We start from the raw sequence: 18,883 nt of genomic DNA on the forward strand, positions 1-18,883 counted from the left end.
AGTATTAGGTCAGGCCTACGTGCTTCCTGGCATCTTTGAAAGGACAAGTTGGAGGTCTCCTCGGGTCACAACCAACCAACAGACCTCCGACCGAGTCAGACACATTCGTCCGATCCTCCAGACAAGCCCGTTATTATCAACAGGAAAACACGCTGCCCTTGGGAAATAAAAACCCAAAGTGGCACAAAGAAGAAAATCAAATGCATAAATCAACCAATCAGACACCTAAGGAATGAAAAGAAAACCCCAGTGTCGGGAGAAGCGAGTGTGAAAGTGGAGAACAGTGGCCCCCAAGTCAAAGGGAAAACTAACCAGCGGAGTTGGGAGTTGAGGGCGAGTTAGCTTGGCTTCCGTGGGCTGACACATTGGTAGCGGTGACAGCCGTTTTGGCAGCATAAATATTGGCTTCCTCTTGAAATTTACCTATGTTCTTCTTGTACCGGATTCGCTTATTTCCAAACCAGTTTGATACCTAGAGCAGTTGAAGAGAAGAGGAAGCAGTTACCATGTCATCTGCACAAACACCACAGAAGAAGAGCAAGGGCTGTATGAGGGGGCTGGAGACATAGGCCAATTGGTCTTATCTTATTTCTGATTTCTCAGCATCCGTGAAAACATGGCAAGTAAGAGCTTCGAGAAGAGCCAACTGTATAAAATGAGATCCTCTGGCTTAATATAATCCAATTTAGCAAAAACCACTGTGACCAAGTTTTTCCTATGAAGGAGCTGCTCATTTAAACCAGGACCCTTTCTGTGTAGGGCAGGCATTTTTAATTTGCTTGCCTCTTAAGGATATGACACCAAAATAAACACAGCATTTCAAAGAAACACCTGTCACTTAACAAATGTTAATGCTGACTCAGGGCAATCAAAACACACAGACCTTTAAACATCCCTGAGAATCTGTAACCGCAGATGGGTTCTTTGATCAGGGGATTAATTTCACATTTTTATTAGTTAAATTACTTTAATATGGACTAGATTCATAGCCGCACTGTACTACAACCTTAGGGACTGGTGTTAATTCAGTCCAACAGATTTCACTAAAATTTTGTGCAAAGCCTATGTATTATCTACACATGGAAAAACGGGAGCATCCCACTGACTATTCCTTTGAATGCCATGCTTCACATATTAAAGCCAATACACACAAAATGAACCTAATTTACTTTCATCTGTTCATTTATTTCCTACATGGGCTCCCAGCAGCTGTCCTGGCTTGAGTGCACACCCCGTTCTCTTTACACTAAGACCACTGCCAGACACAAGTGGAGACACAGTGAAATGCAAGTTTTACCCCTGTAACTCCTGCCTGGCGGAGGAAAGTTTTGTACCCCATATTCCAGATGCCAGTTCAAACTAATATGCTGTGCTTTTCATATAACTACAAAACAAACTATGAATTTGGTGAGGGAAGATGTCACATGTACCACAGCTTACAAATAATTTATATTTACCCCCAACAATAACAGATAAAGAAAATTCTTGCAAAGCCGCATTTATTTTTTAAATGCATTAACAAAATAAAAAAAAAAAAAGATTCTTAGAAGGCTAGCCCTTCCACACCTATGCAGCTTAGACTATAGCAGAAACAGCAAGACTCTGTTATAAAAAATCCAACCATTCGGTTGCAATATTAGCAAACAAGACAGGAAAACATTTGGTAAGGAAATGCTTTATTTATTGTAAATGCTGGTGCCTAGAGACAGAGTGAAACCAGGAGAGGAAGAGCACACCTGGGTCCGTTTAAGGACCGCTACGTGTTTAAATTCACTGCAAAACTCATGCTTTTCTTGGCATAACTTTCACAATTCACATGAATGAATCATAGTTATGGTTGTTTTTTGACTTCTCGGTGGACGAGAGAGAGAGGAAAGAGGCAGGGGGATTTTCCTGAGGTAATTGGATGAGTTGGAAGAAACGGGGCGAGATGTGGTTTGGGAGGGCTCTTGAGGAAGAAAGGAAATGCCTGAGGTCTAATTACATCAGCCACAGGAGAGAAAAATGAGAGGAAAGAAGCAGGAGCGGGGATGGGGTGTGGGATGACTTCCCTACACACGAGAACACTGCTGGTAGCAGGTCGGGCATTTCCCACGTGTGTACAATGAGCTTTCATTCATTAACTCACCGTTCAGTCGGGGACTAAGGGTCTGCTCTGAGCCAGGCACTATGGATGCAATGAAGGCAGGTCCAGTGTGAGACAAGACACACAAAAGGAATCATAGATCCTCTGGAGAGAGTTTTGGACATAGTGAGATTGAAAGCCTGCGGGCAGAGCCCCAGGGGAAACAGATATTCAAGCCTCCACCCACCCTCGGAGGGTCTGCTTCAGGACTGGAGTGAGACCTGAGCATTTCTGTTTCTTAAGCGCCCGGGTGCTGCTGATGTGTGTCCTACGGATCACCCTCCGAGAGGAAGTGCTGTTTAGGGGTCAAGGGAGACGGTGGTCAAAGAGGGACCTCAGACGGATTTGGTGTATGACCAGGTTTTTGTTTTGGATCAAGGCGGGGACTCAATGGTAATTAGATTTCAAAGGAATCTGTGACTTAAAAAAATGGTTAAGAACCATGGGCTAGGGCATGAGGAGGTGACGGCTAAGAGAAGAAGTAGGAGAGAGACGGACAGCAGGTGGGGCTCAAGGAGAAGGAGGAAGGTCCAGAGGGGACAGGGCCCAGGAAGCCACGGTAGGAGAATCTCAAGATGAAGGGGTGATTATGAACCCAAAGCAACCAGCCCATGAGCACTGCAGCCCAGAAAGGCGTCCCCTAGATCCGGGAACCGGAGGGCGATCTGACACGTGTGGCCCCAGGAACCACGGCTGGTGGACAGGACAACCGAGACCCCAAAAGAGTGGTTCCGTCCAATCCCACAGCCGACTCCCGGCTCGGACGGGCTCCTGGCCACATGCTCTTTCTATGGAATCGTATCACACTCCCTCCCACTGGGACTTGCCGTGGTGAAGGGGCTGGCTGCTGCTGGGAGGGAATGACGTGACGGGGCACGGAGCATGGCGGCATGGTCTGGAGGGGGAGGTGCAGTCTGCACAGTATATACATCATCACGTCAATGGACAAAGTGTTTGTGCCTTCAGCTTCCGTGATGAAGGAAGTGAGGGTTGCTGGGCCAGACCAGGAGTCCACCCTCAATCTAGGTATTGTACAGACTAGCTCCTGAGGAGTTTATTCCACCTCCACCAGAGACTGGGACCCGAAATCCCATAATCTGAATTCAGACAATAAAATGACTTAATTCTACTTCAGAAGCAGAACAGAAGATTGCATGACTGAGACACACTGTGAGCCAGACATGTGGCTCATCCCTGGAAGCATGCCTCAAACACACAGCAAGCAGCGAAAGACGGCAATTTGCTTTTTATGTGGACAAGGGATCTACCTCTAGACAAGAATGGTTAGAGAGCTCGGCAACATCAGGCCACTGGGGTGCAGCCGCTGGTGTTCTGCCCTTCCAGGGTGGTTGGACTGGAAATGATCGTCAGCTGAACAACCTCTAACTCAGACCTTCCTTAGACGAGTTACAAAGGAAAAGATTCTTTCTGTCGTATCTGGAAGGTATTTCCGCACCTTGGGTGGAGTTCTGCGTTCTCACTAGACCTAATCCTGCTTAGCTGAATGCAGCTGGACGGGAATCAGCACCTTGTGTGGGTAAGAGAAGCCAGGACTCAATCCGGGGAGGTACCGATACTCAGTTTATACAAAACAGCCCCTACCTCTCTTGGAAAACGGTGAAGTTTCTCCCTAGTGAAGTTTCTCCCCAACTCCCCTGTCCCTTTTATGGAAATACCTGTACCTCTGGTTCTCTTGCATGTGACAAAATTCAAAGGAAAACTTTCTCTGATAGTTTCTCAACTAAAGATGATGGCATTATTTGAGGGTTCAGTCTGAATAAGAAGTTTGGATGGAGGGATCCTTTGAGTAGACAAAATGTTCATATGAAGATGCCTTAGTTAATAATGTTGAAGACTCCAGGTCTGTACAAGTTTCCTATCATGTATCTGTCCAAGTCAACAGGCACCTGTGATGGTCATTGCCCTTTGGGGGCAGGGGGCACTCAGTGACATTTTGTGCAACCACCTGAATGCCATCAGTGACGTTAAAATCCCTACACCTCACTTACAGGGTGAGCACTCCAGAGTATAAAGACATCTGAATCCCTCCCTTTCTTTAAAAGTTTCATTCACTGACTCTTAAAATTCCTGAGTTGGGCAAAAAATGGGCTAAGGAATTGGCTATGTTTGAGAAAACAACACAGGAAGTGCAGACAGCTTCCCAAGTGCACGTAAGACCCTCGGCCCATCTGAAGAATGGAGCCGTGGTGGGAAGAATGCCGGCCCTTTGTAATACTGCACTCCTGCCTCTGCTCGGCCCTCTCAAGCTTTTCCAGGGACTTCCCTGGGAATGCTCTTATTCACGCACATCGCGTGCTTACCTTGCCATTTTAGGGTCACAGGTGATGGAACTTGCAAGGCAATGAAGTTCAGTAAAGCAAGACCTTCAAGACCCTGCCAGGCGGCCCTGCCCCCGCCAGGCCCCTGGCTGAACCTTCTGAGGGTGCTTACCTGGGACACCGTGATACCACACTTCTTGGCTAACTCCTCTTTGGCTTCCTCACTGGGGTAAGGGTTGCTGAGATGGGAATAGAAATATTCATTCAGGATTTCCGTTGCTTGCTTGTTGAAATTCCGTCTCTTCCGCCTACATAAAGGAAGGAAACAAGCGCGACAAAGAGTTGACATCAAATACACAGAACAGGGAGAGACGAGGATCTGATTCTGGGAGGACATTTTTAAGCAAAATGTGGATTAGAGGAGAGCTGTGCAAAGGGGCTGGATGACGAACCATCATGAACAGCACTTGCTGAGTACTTCACTGCGCACAGTCATTCTCACCACTGTGCAGAAATGTGTTTGCAGAACGGCCAGGGGCACCAAGTGTCAAATCCCGGCCATGCCAGATTCGAATCCCGGACCGACCGGCTGCCGGCTGGGGGACCTGGGGTGCCTCTCTGTGCCTCAGCTTCGTCCTCAGAAGCGAGGAGAGCCACACCGAGCTCGCGCGCGAGAGTAAGTGAGCAACATGGTCGCGCACAGGAAGCGCTTGGCGTGGCGCTGGTGCGTGGCCGATGCCAGGACGCGGTGGTGGCAGAGTTTGCTCCTACTGGGTTCCAGGCATTGGGCTTTGTTCCTCAAAACAATCACGTTACCCATTTTTCACAACTAGTGAGATAGATATGGTCGTTCCTATTTAAGAACTGAGTCCGAAGGTCACCCAGCGACTATGTTACGGGGACAAGATATTAATTCAGGTCTGCCTGTCGGCAGAAGCCCACCTCTGTCCTCTACACAGACTGCCCCCTGGCGATCCCACAGAGACTCTGCAGCCCTAAGTTAAAAGTAAGTTGTAAGTTAACACTTCCTCTTTATGCCGTCCCCCGTGTGCGTGCACGTACCATTTTTAAAAGACATCTCTCTGGGCAAGAGGGTATGGAAGGGACTGAAATTAACCCCCTGACTGCCTGGCTTTCCTCAAAAGGAGCAAAGGGCCCTCTTCCACAGAACAGCTGCTAAATGGTAAAACAAAAGCCTGCAGAGGTCCTTTGAATGTACAGGTTGCTGAAAGGAAGAAAACCACTTTTTGAATAAAAGCATTTTTCTGCCTTAAAAAAAAAGTGCTAATTGAACTAATTTAAAGTGAGAATCACTTTGTAGCCTCCTCACAGCTCAGGCCTGTGAATAGCTAGGCAGCTGTGCAGACGTTGGTCGGTCCCCCCTTGAGCTGCTGGGGATCCATCTCTCAATTAGCTCTCTTAGCACTTTTCTTGACTTTATCAAAAGCTTTTCCTTCTGGAGAAGATTTCCGTAACATCCTTGATTATGCCAGTATATAGGATTTCCCCATTTTAGCCAACAGACTAGCACTGACCACCTTCCTAGTCAGGAAATTCAGCTAATAGTGTATTTTCAGGGTCCCGCTTGGATTAATTAACACAATCAAGTGCCTGATTTTGCCAGATGAGCACCATCTGTCCATAGGTATCAGCCACATCTGTCCAGATTACGCCAAGCCCAAGTCCCTTTCCCAAATCATGCTGAGTTTGTGGGTCACCCAGCATCAGAAACTGGGCAGACCGGATTAAAAAGCCCAACTAAAAAGGCAGGCGGGTGTTACAATGCCCATTTCTTATCTGATGGAAGTTTGAGGGAGACAGCCAACTGGCCATCAAGGTCTCCGGGCTGGTCTTTAGATAACCTTTGGCTTCTTCTGGGCATAAAGAAAACAGTTGTTTTAGGCCTGGGGAACTGGACCCTGAAGGCAGGGAGAACCTCAGTTCATTCGGCCAGTTGTTTGCGTCAGCATCTCGGTGTATTTTTTGGGAGTATTCCAGCGGAGCCAGGAGGAAGCCTCTGGAACAAGCTGGAGGCAGAGGGGTGGTGCAGACCGCTGTTCCCAGCTCTGCCGTCGTGACGTGTGACCTTCCCTGGGAGGTCTCTCCTCCTCTGACCGACTGGCTTAGCACCCCTTCCAGGGGCTGTCTGCATCAAGGGCCTTTGAAATCTCAGGCTCAGGAGTTTTTAGAATTTCAAGCAACCTAGTGAAAATAATATACTTCTGATGATAGGTTATTTGAGCTCAGACTCCAGGTGTCTTTACTTTGGCTTCAAGTGTTATCAGTTTGGGGAGTTAACCTTTGTGATTTTAAGCCAATCCAAAGCTTTGAGATCATGTATGTAGGTTTTTAATTTAAGAAACGTGGGAGTTGATTAAATAATACTGGACAGATGTGGCATTTTAGGGGCAAAAACTTTTGGGTCAGAAGGATTCAGGAGCGAGAAGTGGAGGTTCTGCAGACAATGCTGCCAACAGCCGAGTGCGCTGTCTCCTGCCCGGCGGCCTCTCCCGCGTGCCACCCCCCCATTGACCATGCACGCTACACTGCTTCGAACTAGCTCTGTTTCCACACCCCGAGCTGGCTCCATTTCCTTTGTTCCCCACTTTACATAACGACATCGCCACAGATACGGCTCACTGTACCTGCTCATTTGTTCATGCATCGTTCAAATAGCTGAGTCCCTAGCATGTGCTGGAACCTGGGAGTGATATTCGACTTCTGTTGCTGTTGTGCCTTCAACAGACAATGACTGGTCCCAAAGCAAGTCCTGCTGGTTCTGTTCTTTCAAATCCATCCCTTTTGTTCTGTTCTCACTGTCACTGCTATTTCTAAAATGGGTTTAGACAAGCCACTGACCCCCTCGTAGAATGGTCTGGCCCGAGCTGTCGACAGCACGAACTGCTATGAGGCAAGCGTTCTATGCCCTCAGCCGTCCAACAGCAGCCCTCAAACACGTGTGGCTACGGAGCAGCTGAAATGGGGCTCGTGTGACTGGGGAGACAAGTGTTTAAATGTTATTCATTTTTATTTTATTTTATCTTCATTAATTTAAATTGAGAATCAAATAGCCACACACTAGACAGTGGCGCTCTAAACTGATGCTTTCCAGAAACGGTAACCTGAGCGTCCCCTCCTGCAAAGCATGAGGTGGACGGGTAAAACTCCCTCGGATTAAAAAAGCAAGAAGGTTTTCAAACCTCCTATTCCGTACAATAACAATCTTTATCTTAAAATAAGAGTATTTCCCCCAAAATATTTAAGTAAAATGGGGGGTGGTATTTCCTACTTACTCTGTATCGCCCGAGCCTAGGAGCTCAGTCCTCACCCGTGGTCCCCGACTACCTTGTCTCTTTTCCGATTACTAGAGTAATTCCTCCAAACCAGGGATCTGAGCACGTCCATAACAATAATAACAATAAATGCCTACTACTATATAATGTAGCAATCTTTGTTATATTGGAGCAGAATTATTGTGCGAATACTATGTTTCAGACACTAAGGTTTTCTTTTTCCATATTATCTTATTTATTCTTGTGTAAAGATTATTGTCATGTGACAGATATGAGAATGGAGTCCCACGGAGGAGACATCACTCGCCCTGGGTCACAAATGGAGTCAGGGCTGTGGCCAGGGTTTGGATTCAAGCAGTGTGACTCAAGAACTTAGGCTGTCAATCACCATGTTCCTTTCTTAAACAGCTCTGAGGGTTTCTGCCACTTGATAGGACAAATTCAAAATCTTCACGGGGGTAGTTTTCAGTGGATCCATCCCATTCCGAGTGCCTCATTTCTCCCAACGCTAATGAGCGCTGACTAATTTCATCCAGTCCCACCACATGCTACCTCGCACCCCTCCCAGGCACCGTGACTTTCCCTCATCTGCACCTCCTCAGGACACCCTCTCTCCCACACTCCTCTCTGTGGCATTCGCCACAAGCTTGCATACATCTCCTAACCAGCAAACTCCTCCAGGGCAGGAGCCCTTTTTCCTCATATTTGAAACCCTAGAGCTGAACACACAGTAAGCAAATGTTTGTTGAAGTTGAACAATATTGTCTTACTTTGCTCATGTTACCCCTTCTCTTTGGCAAAACTCCTCCTCTAGGACTCGTACCATCTGCCCCCTTCCTAGTTCTCTCTCCGCTTGGGGTAGTTGGTAGACATACTTCACGTGTAAACGTAGTTCTATGCTCAGTTCTAAGAACGTCTGCTTGTCCTTGAAGTAGGGTCCCCTTTATAGGTTGTTTTTTTTTTTTCCCGTCTAAGTTATTCCAGTGGCTAATATAGTATCTGGCCCAGTGTAAGAACCAGAAAATCCACCTAAATACAGTGCCAGTTAGAGCAGATGCCACAAGATTCCCTTTCCTCTTCCTTGCCATTCTTCTCCTTGCTATTTCAATTTAAGTAATGCCCTCTGTCAGGGTGAAGCACAGAGGTGTCATTCTGTTTACTTTCTTATGTTATCTCCAGCAAAATGTTATCTAAAAAGTTAAAAATAAATAGGAGGGTGTATAAGTTCTTTCTCTCTTTCAACTAAGAAAACTGTATGAGTCCTAATAATAACTTTGACGAATTTTACAGCACAATGCTTGACACACAGCATGAGATATAAATGTTGAATGAATGGATGAATGGAAAGTTAAAATTTTCTGGCACAGTTAAGTCCAGGAAGGAAAAAAGGATGTGACTTGAGAGGACACACCTGGGCCAAGTGCTCAGTTGCGTATGGAAGACAGAATTTTAAGGTTTGCAAGATTCCATGGTGGGTGTACATGACGCCAGCCCGTGGAGTGTGGGTGGGGCTGTGAAAACGACAGGACATCATTCCTGTGATTACGTTACCAGCCAGTTGACTTTGACTCAATGAAAAGGGAGATTAGGTTAAAGCCTTATAATGGCAAGATTCCAGGAAGCCAGCAGGCAGCCCCTCTGTGAGCCGCCTACACAGAGGACAGCTTCCAAGAGCTGGGGGGCTCAATCCTACAACCGCCAGGAATTGAATTTTGCCAATGACTGGAATGAGCTGGAAGAGGACCCCGAGCCTCAACTGAGATCACAGCTTTAGGATCTAGTAATGCCCTGTGCAGGGTCCTGAACAGAAGCTATGAGATTGTAGCTTTGTATTGTTTTGAGCAGCTAAATTTGTGGTAATCTGTTCCTCGGCAATAGAGAACTAACACCCGGAACGCCACACCCAACAAAAGGGTAACACTGGACTCCGTACACCCCTCCGTGACAAACACTCACGCTGCTATTAGAGCAACCCCTCCTTGTATTTTGCCTTCTGTGAAATCTTTTCCTGATGAAGCCCTGATTGTCAGAGGCATGGTTGGGAGTAGCTCCTGAACATCAGCTGTGAGCATGTCTTTCTCACTGAGGTTTGTTTGGCCAGCTCTCCTCCCAATTATAGCACTGGACGTGATGATACTCACTGTACCAATCAGGCAGTCTGGGCAAACACTTATTTTTGAGTTGAGAAAGCCATTTGCCCAGACTTGGGCTGGGATGTGGGGTTTTATTCTTTTACAGATACCAAATATACCCTCAAAATAAATGCTAATAACAGTGGCAGTAAGTTAGTTGTTTCAGTTTGAGCCTCGGCTCAGGGGCAAGATTCCAAGGTTGCAACCCAAGCACGCAAGACACTCTCTCTTACAGTGATTGTCTTTCTCATACCGACTGGAACCGTCTAGGCAAAGGCTGGTGGACACGACAGGAGCCGTGTACAAAGCTCTAGTTCTGCGTCTTTTAGAGTCTGACCTTCAACTGGGCACAGTACAATTCCTGTGAGGAACGAGACAATGATCCTAACTCCCTGCTGCCCTTCCCGAGTTCTTTCTTGAAAAGAATTCAGTCTGGGCCCGACTTTGCTTTTTTTCAGTATCTGCCAACATAAACACCAACTCCAGCATTTTAACGAGGGGCGTTACCATGGGGATGGAAGCAACACATGCAGAATGGCGGCGGCTGCAGCCCAGGGGAAGGGCCCAGACAGAGGCCACCAGTCACTTGCACTTCGCACGGTGCAGAGCAGCATGCTCTGAAGAAGCCAGGCTGGCAGCAGGCCCCGAGGCGAGGGAAGCCCACGGGCCCCGCTTCAAATGGACTTTGGCTTTCTCCCCTTTTCACCATGCCCAGCTGGGAAACGCTATCTTCATTTCTACTTTTTCTTGACTTACTCTATGGACATGTACTGGCCCAAAGATACACTGTGCTAGCTGGCTTTCTCATTTCCTGCTCCATGTGACCCAAAGCACGCCGAATAGAAGGGAGTTTTAGGAGATGCCAGGGAGTTTTAAAGAGATCTGTGGACTGGTAAAAACCAGTTGTGAACAGAGAGAAAAGTACAGGTAAGAGAGCTGAGTCATGCATGATTTCAGGGGTGAAAAAACTCAGAAAGATGTGTGAATCATTCTGTCTGACTGCAAAGGGACAAAACTCTAGATCATGAAATGGTATAGAATCTTGACACTTCTAACACTTTAATGATACAAATCACAAGATTGGGATTATTTTCAGGAATTGAAATGATGCATGTTGAAATCTACAATTTTAGGAGATGGCTAATTTCACACGAACTGCAGGTCACAAAGGAGACCCGTGTGCAGAAAACACATTTGCTAGATCAATTACCAATTATTTTCTAGAGGAGATGAAAGATATGATTATCATTATCTTACAGGTTGGACAACAGAAGCAAAAGGAATCAGAGCGATTTGCATAAGTCCACCGGTTTAGAGAGCAGGGGGACCGAGGAATGACTACTTATTCTCTGTTTTCAGTTTTTATCTTCTTTAAAGGACCTTTCTATCCATGGTTTCTTAAACTGAAATCTACAAACTTGTAAGGTCATGAACGGCAAAGCCAGACAGAAAACATCAAATTTTGATTGAAAATTTGGCCCAGGCAGACCAGCCTCTATGCCCCCTCTATGCCTAAGAGGCCACATTTTATTCATCTCTGCACTCCTGAAACTCAGCCCAGAGTGTGGTACATGGTAATAAACTTAAAAATATTTGTTGAACTGAACTGAGTGTGGTCTCTGCCTATACAGAGTATATGGAAAAGATCCCAGCCCTCAGACCGAGCCATCTTTCTGGGGGCAAGTGGGTCACTGCAGTGTCTATGAAAAACATTATGGGCCATAGTTACAACGTGGACCTATAAAAGGGGGGCCTGGTGGTATGAAAACAGAAAGTCCTGCCTTTTCTGTCACTGTAGCCAAGCCACCTTTGCTTCGGAGTGAGTAGCAGTGGGTGATAAAAATCACTGCCTCAAGCACACGTCGCCCTGGAGCTGCAGAAACCCAACGGCTTGTCTGTCCTCTCACAGTCCTCCATCACCGAGCTAAGAACCTTCCTCACGCTGCCATTTGGCCCAGCATTTAACGCAGTGAAAACGGAACCTTTGATTCCAGCTCTGGCTCAGGGATTCTCCCGGCACAGAACCGCCTGGTGGGGACTCACCGCGCATCCAGGAACCGGGAGCGCAGGATCATGACGGCCTCGCACGTGCTCTGCTTGAGCTGCATCTGGATGGAGCTGAACTTGCGGTGGATGATGCTGACCATGCGCTCGATCTCCTTCGGGGAGATGGGCCTGGTCCGGCTCTGCTCCCGCAGGAGGTTCATCACGTGGGTGGTGAATTCGTTGCACGCCTAGAACGGCAGACAATGGGGCGGCTGAGGGTCCACGGCAGCGCGTCAGGTCCTGGACCTTAGGCTGTGTGCCAGCAGAGAAAACCGGGCCAGGCTGTGGTATGTGCATCAAATCAGAGGGATAAGATAAATGACTGCCTCGAAATCCCCTTCAGCTCATTTGACTCCGACTTTTGACCACGATGCAGATTATTTTTTAAAAGGAAAAGAAAATTCTTAACCATTTTTTTCCCCCACAAGTTTACCACAGTAAAAGGTGAGAACGTGATCCTAGTGAAACACTTCAAAACACTCAAGGTCGAGAGCCAAAGGGAGTTTGGGGTCAAATGTAACATGAACTTCGTTTTCAAATGTTCCATTCTGGGAGGTACAAACAGCCAAGAGAGGAATCATGGAATTAAGAGCTTTGGTAATTCTCCTGGGAGATTTCTCATCAATCTATTTCTACTTCTAATTATATTGTAAGAAGCCCCTCCTATGCCGGCCTTCTGAAGATCCTCTATGTCTACAACACAAAGGGAATCTGTCCTCAGTGGTCTTACGGACACAGCATCAAAACATGACTGAGGGCACGCAGGAGCTATCCTTGCAGAAAGCGGAGCGCTCAGGGTCCAGACCAACAGACCATCAGCTCTGCAAGAGGAGCTGGAGATCGTTTTCCTACCGCCTTACGTTATAGTTGGGAAAACTGTGGCCCAGAGAGATGCAGGGCCTTTTCCAAAGGCCCACAGCCAAAAGGAGCAGCCGAGACAGGGCCTGAACACTTCCTATGCCAGGCCAGGCACTTCTTCCCTTCCCAGAGCCTGAAATTGCTCCTCTGAACACCACGGCCTCACTCTTAGTTACTACTGCTTAACATCTGAGGTCTGGTTTCCTTAGCTGAGCATTTGATAAAATATCTATTCACAATTAAGTCATTGCAAGGTTGTAACACTGTATTAGATTTGTAGCAGAAAAGGCAAGATGGTCTTTAAGAGCTGAAGAACTAGACTCTAAGGGCCCCAGCTTAATGGTGCAACAGAAATACACTCATGCATGGGGACACAGCCGTGCCGTTGTCCTTACAGCCCAGGGCCCTTCAGGTTTGCTGGCAACACACGCACTACTTGTTTCTCGAAGAAATCCTCGGAGGTTGGATGGTCGAAGATACACAGGCAGCCGCGACCCCTGGGCTGTGTCTGCACTGGGGAGGGGAGGTCTGGGTCTCCACCCTGCCTCAGTGAGTATTGGGGCAAATGCTTTCACTACTCCTCACTTTGTTTTACTCATCTGAGAGGGGATCTCGTCAGTCCTAGCCCCGTAGAGCCCTGCTCTGTGCCGTGGCTGAGTAAACCATTTACAGAAACAGAGCCCGGTGGGCTGAGGCGAGACCACACTGCCTGCACTCCGGCCCTGCCTCTGGGGCTCCCTGAGCTGCGGGACCTCGGGCCTCATCGTCCTTATCCGGGAACTGGGCATGACAATACCCACCCCTAAGGGCGTGGCAAGGGTTGAATGAGTTACTGTGTGTCTGTCTGGTCACCTAGAATGGTGTCATTATTATCTCTTCAAAAGACAGAGAACTCCGAAATCCAACATGTTACCACGATTGCATAAACTTCTCCAGGCTTTAGTTTTCCTCCTGGTTAAAAAAAAAAGGTGGGGGGTTCATAAACACCTTTCCACTCTGCAGGCATTTACTGAAGACAAACCCATAGATAAGATCCAACTCTCCAACAAGAAAATTTTGAAGTAAACACAAGATCTATATTAGAAGCCTTTTCCTGTCTGGACACCCCTGACCACCCCACTCACCTGTACACCAAAGGAAGGAAATAAAATGCAACAGTGAGTTGGCTGGGACTTCACGGGGCCACGGGGTGGGGACAGAGGGCCAGGCACAGAGCAAGCTTCCCAGCCGGCCTTCGGGGGAAAGGCTGCGCTCCGCTGGGCTGCAGCGTCCCTGTCTCACGAGCGCTCACAGGCAGGAGGGCTGGGTGTGACGGCACTGTCAGGTGCACTTGTTCTCCATTGGGAAGCCACAGTGCTCGACTCATAATCATGTGCTTCATTACGGTGAATAAAAACACTCATAGCATTTGCTGTGTGTTGAGGGCACTGTATCCTGGGGCCCTTCTACGGTGCCACAGACAGACAGTGGGGTCTTTCCACCCGCTGCTGAGGTTCGGCCAGGCAGCTGCTCCACAGCTGCTCAGGGACGCACAACCGAGAGGGGAGCAGAGTTCCAAGCCCACGCTGGACGGATGGAACAGAGGGATCCACATTTCCCCGGGGCCTGGACTCCCCATGCCCCCTCCTCCGTTCCTCCAAGCGCAGCCCCTTCGGAAGCTGTGGTCTTCCTCAGGTCAGCCGTTCACAATGCGACAGCCATGTGGGCAGCTGGGGTTACCAGCACTGTGAAGCAGAACCCACCCAGGCCGAAGGCTTCCATGAGGGGGACACCCTGATGTAGACTGTCAGAAAGGCAGTCCCCTCCTGCAGCAACCGCTCCGGCTGTCCCAGACGGCTGGGGGGTTCTGAAAGGGCTCTCCCCAGGCTCCAGGGCGAGGGCGTCTCCAGGAGCCGCAGACTCAGAGAAACCCTCGGGGAAAACCTGGTTGGAGGCCCCCCAGTTTAAGCTTACATCCTGGACTGTGTGTGGACCATTTTCTTCCCTTACCCCAAACTGCATTTGCTTCTAGTCCAGCAATGGATACAACTGGGATTTGAGGACTCTCTTAGCTGTGATCTGGCCTGACCTGGCCCGGCCCAGCCTTACAGAGAGGGCCCCAGTGGATTTGTTCTTCTTTATGAATAGCGCCTGGACTATAGTCCAGGTTTCTGACAGCATGGTTTTATCTGTTAGAGTATAACAGCTCTTGGATACCTTAGCTACCAACATGAGCTGCTGAAAAAGTGTTTTGCCCACCCCATTGAATGAACAAAACAATTTCCTTCCTTTCTAATGGAAGTCTCTAGAAGCCTTCTTTATTTAATAACCTGAAGATGCAACAATGGCTGATTCAGGCATTTTTTGGGGGGTGGGAGGTGGGGAGGGGAGTATGAGGAGGGCTGTGGTAGTTAACTACTAGGAAGCTAACTGATTGCACGGTTATCTGCCACCATGACAGTAAAACCAAAACATACAACAGAATCAACTATTAGATAGTCAACTTGGTAACTTCATCCAGGTATGAAGAAAACAGACAGTGATGGTCATGCTTTACTGAGGTTTCCATGTTTAAGATCCCAAGAGGAATGGTTATTACAGAAAAGTGAAGAGGCTATACCTCTCACATATACTAAAAGCTTAATGTAGATGTAATTTCCCTACAATTTGCTATTTAGTAAAATTAACAATATGAGTAATGTTAATAAATTATTAAGCACATGGAGTGTGTTAAGCAGCACTCACTTCTTACCAGAAAAGTCCATATAAATAAGAAAATGATTTTTTAGTCCTATTTCAGAATCATAATACAGACAACAGCTATGATGCTTACATAATTTGCCTTGACAGAGTTTTTCCTTAAGTTCCCAATTTCCAGTATCTTTATTATCTAGAACAGGGAGACAAGAAGTGTCGAAAGGAGGATAGCCTTTATCCCTAGCCTCTCAGGTGCTGGCAATCTAATGAAAGGAAGTAACAGGGAAGATGAGCTGGTTATTTCACTGTCTACAGAAGGCCACTCTCTCTCCGCATTTAGGGAAGTCCTATACTGCTCCAGTAAAAACCCTTGGATGAAGGGTCAGAAACCGGATTCCAGGGCAGACGCCATCCCTCACTGGACGTGTGACCCAGAGGCATCCCCTAACCTTGCTGCCGTCCACTTCCTGACCTGTATCAAAATGGAAAACCTGATGACAGTGCCCGTCTTGGGTACCCAACCACAAAATTACCTCGAGGAGCAAGTGCAGTTATGTTGGTAAAAAGGTTTTCCTCATTTTGCATGAGCACAGAAGAGTGACAGCGGGCGTAAATCAAGGAAGTAGGCAGTTCTTCTATGCTGCTGGCAACCTGAGCTAAGACGTAAGCTGGTTTTCAACACCCTCAGCCTGACATCCATTCCCGCTGTGGGCTGAGCTGGGGAGGCTGCACTCGGGACCCTAGCGCCTGGAGCTTGGTATGTGAACCGGGATGACAGATCTAGGCAGGCGGTTATGGAGACACCAGGCTTAGCTGTGGAGGTGGGTAGGAAAAGCCTCTCTAGGGAACGCCCCACCTGTCTGCCCAAGTTACCCCAGGGGCTAGGGCAGACTCTGAACTCTAACCTTACGGGCGAGGCGGGGGAATCTGTCGTGGATCAGCCGCCATCTGCGCTCAGCATCTGGTGGCATCTGGAGACAGGTCTCCATGAGCCAGTACTGCGGCAGGAACCTGTGTTCTCTCCCAGGAGGGTGGAGGGTGATGACGCACAGGTCCCTCCTGTGGGGCCCTCCCTATACCTGTCTGACGCTGAATTTCCCCAAGCTGGCCGTCAAGCCTCACAGATTTCTTTCTTTCCCTTATCACAGAAGGGACTTTGCAGAAATCCATTCCAAAGGTAGGCAGAAGTGCAATAATGAAACTTCCCTCACTTTAAATTTTAAAGCGCATACTTCTATTTTAAAATTTAAAATTTCCCATTAAGTTTGCATTTTGCCTTCTACCTGGGCAGTCATAACTGGACACTGAGCTCTCTGCCTTCTGGGCTTTCTTCCTATTCTTTTGTGGCTCTTAAAAAAGAAAAGAAAGCCAGAAACCCAACAATCAAATGAAAGTGAATTTGCTGTAGACCTTGAGGACATTGTGGGGGCCAAAGAAGTGACCACCGATGTATCTGCCACTGAGTGACGGGGGGTAAGGCTGGTGCTCAGAGTCCCCTCGTAAGCACCACGGTGCATGCGGGGGCCTGTGGGCAGGGGGAGAGCTCCGTGAGAGAGGGGCTCTGTCGTAACTACAATACCCTACATTTATACACGCTTTGGAACATAAAGCCTTTATATCCTTTCCTTTATGGGGCTTTCATGGTCCTGGGGTATCCTTGGCTCCAAATCCATGGCTTTTTGGCATGCACCACCAGCTTTTGTGGCAGAGTATGTGGGCCACTGGGTCCCACACACCATCGGTGGACTGTCAACTTTGACTCCAAGGGCCCCCTGAGACCCTCTACTCTTTTCAGAGAGGGAGGTGTGTATCAGTCTGCACACCATATGTATCAAGGAGACTGTGTCTGATTTTCAGTTGAACTGGGTGTGGGCAGAGCGAGAGATGTTAAGGCCAAGTTTGAGTGTCCTTTCCCAGAGGCCATGCACACCCAGAAGATGAGGAATCCTCAGAGCAAACGAGGGCAGAGGAGCCCAGCGACCTCCCCGCAGGTCAGGTGGTGACTTAGCTAATGACCCGTGTCATCCGGACAGTCCCTAGGCTGCATGCCAGGGGCAAATGCTCTGGAGGTCCAGGTACTAAGTGTCCTCTATCTTGACTAAAATCATCATTTATAACCTAACTTTTTAAATGCCATTAGCCCTGTTTGCCTGGGTTTTAATAGTGGAGACCAAGAAGGTGGCAGACTCATGTTTAGCAGGTGGCTCTGCAGTGAGGCAGGAAACGCTAGACGTGAGAATGCCCACTCCAGGGAAGGCTGGCCCCTGTCTCCGCCAGCCCCTGGTTTACGTTTCTGCCACCCGTTGCTAAAGGGCCCGGGGTGCCCGCCGCCCCTCCCGGCTGGGTTACCTGTTCGTATTTCTCCAGCTCCGTGTGGTAGATCTGTCTGATCTGTGAGAGCTTGGCTCTGTAATCGGAATGCTCCACTGAGTTGTCTGAACCCGCCCCTCCTGACGCTGCTGCGGCCGCCGCCGCCGCCGCCGATCCGCCCCCCTTCTCGGGGCCCGCCACGCCTTCTGCCAACAGCATGTTGTCCAGTCGCATCAGCTGGGGGTCCGTGGGCTCCTCCTCCTGGGCTCCCCGGATACTCAAAACTGCAGGAAGACACAAAGAGGGGGTTGTTAACAGTAACCCAGGGGAAAAACTAAAGACAGAAACAAAAACAACACAATTGTGCCTCCTGGCTAACCCTGTCTCCGAAATGCTTGCAATGTGGCATCCGAGGGATGGGCGAAGGGCTGGTCCAAAAATCAATTACACTCTGCTTAAATGAAGTGTCTGGACAGTCCAGGTCACAGACGGGGAAAGCAGACCAGTGTGCCAGGGCCTGGGGAAGAGGGCAGAGGGGATAGGCAGTATTTAATGGGGTCAGAGTTTCACTTGGGGCTGGTGGTAATGATAACACAACAACGTGAATGTACTTAATGGCATGACCTGCATGACCTGTCTGCTTAAAAATGGTCAAAATGGTAACTTCTCTTACATATGTTTCACCACAATAAAAGAAATGTCGAAGCTACAAAACATGAGTTAGAATATAATTTTCGCTCTCATCCCCAAACTGCCAAGTTTTTAATTCAGGGAAAAGCATTTCCTTCTTCATATCTCATTCTAGATTTCTGTGAGTTTGTGGCTTTACACTCATTGACTCTGTAATTTTGATCCATCTCAATGTTCATTTCATTCCAAAATAACCTAAGCCAGGTGAATCCAGTAAGTAAGTGAAATCTTAAGACCATTCCCCCTGGACAAGCAGAGAGTATAGAGAAGTCTACACCTGCAAGAAGACATATGTATGTCAATTACTCCTCAATACAACATAAAATGAAATGGAGTAACATGTGAAATAGAAAGAATATAAAAAAAAAAAATTGGCTCTAGAGTAAGGAGGTCTGTCTCCCCAAGCTGAGATCTGTCAGTTCCAGGTGGGAAGGGCTCGGTCCCTGGAACCAGGGTGGGGCCCTTCAACAAGCT

At 48.0% G+C, this 18,883-nt stretch overlaps 1 protein-coding gene across 4 annotated transcripts in view; it reads right to left on the bottom strand.

The window, feature by feature from the left end:
- PBX1 (PBX homeobox 1) overlaps positions 1-18,883 on the bottom strand; it is a 260,859-nt gene that overhangs the window by 32,769 nt on the left and 209,207 nt on the right. For 3 of the 4 annotated variants that reach the window (XM_036922865.2, XM_036922867.2, XM_057495081.1), the window contains 4 exons: positions 17,759-18,003; positions 11,873-12,063; positions 4,577-4,712; positions 313-472 (listed from right to left, as the gene is read on the bottom strand). In XM_036922865.2, the coding sequence (XP_036778760.1) occupies positions 313-472; positions 4,577-4,712; positions 11,873-12,063; positions 17,759-18,003 (732 nt within the window). The remainder of the gene's footprint in view (positions 1-312; positions 473-4,576; positions 4,713-11,872; positions 12,064-17,758; positions 18,004-18,883) is intronic. The other variant, XM_036922866.2, reaches the window with a different exon arrangement.

Source organism: Manis pentadactyla, chromosome 19, assembly GCF_030020395.1.
Source record: "Manis pentadactyla isolate mManPen7 chromosome 19, mManPen7.hap1, whole genome shotgun sequence".
NCBI classification, from domain to species: Eukaryota; Metazoa; Chordata; class Mammalia; order Pholidota; family Manidae; genus Manis; species Manis pentadactyla.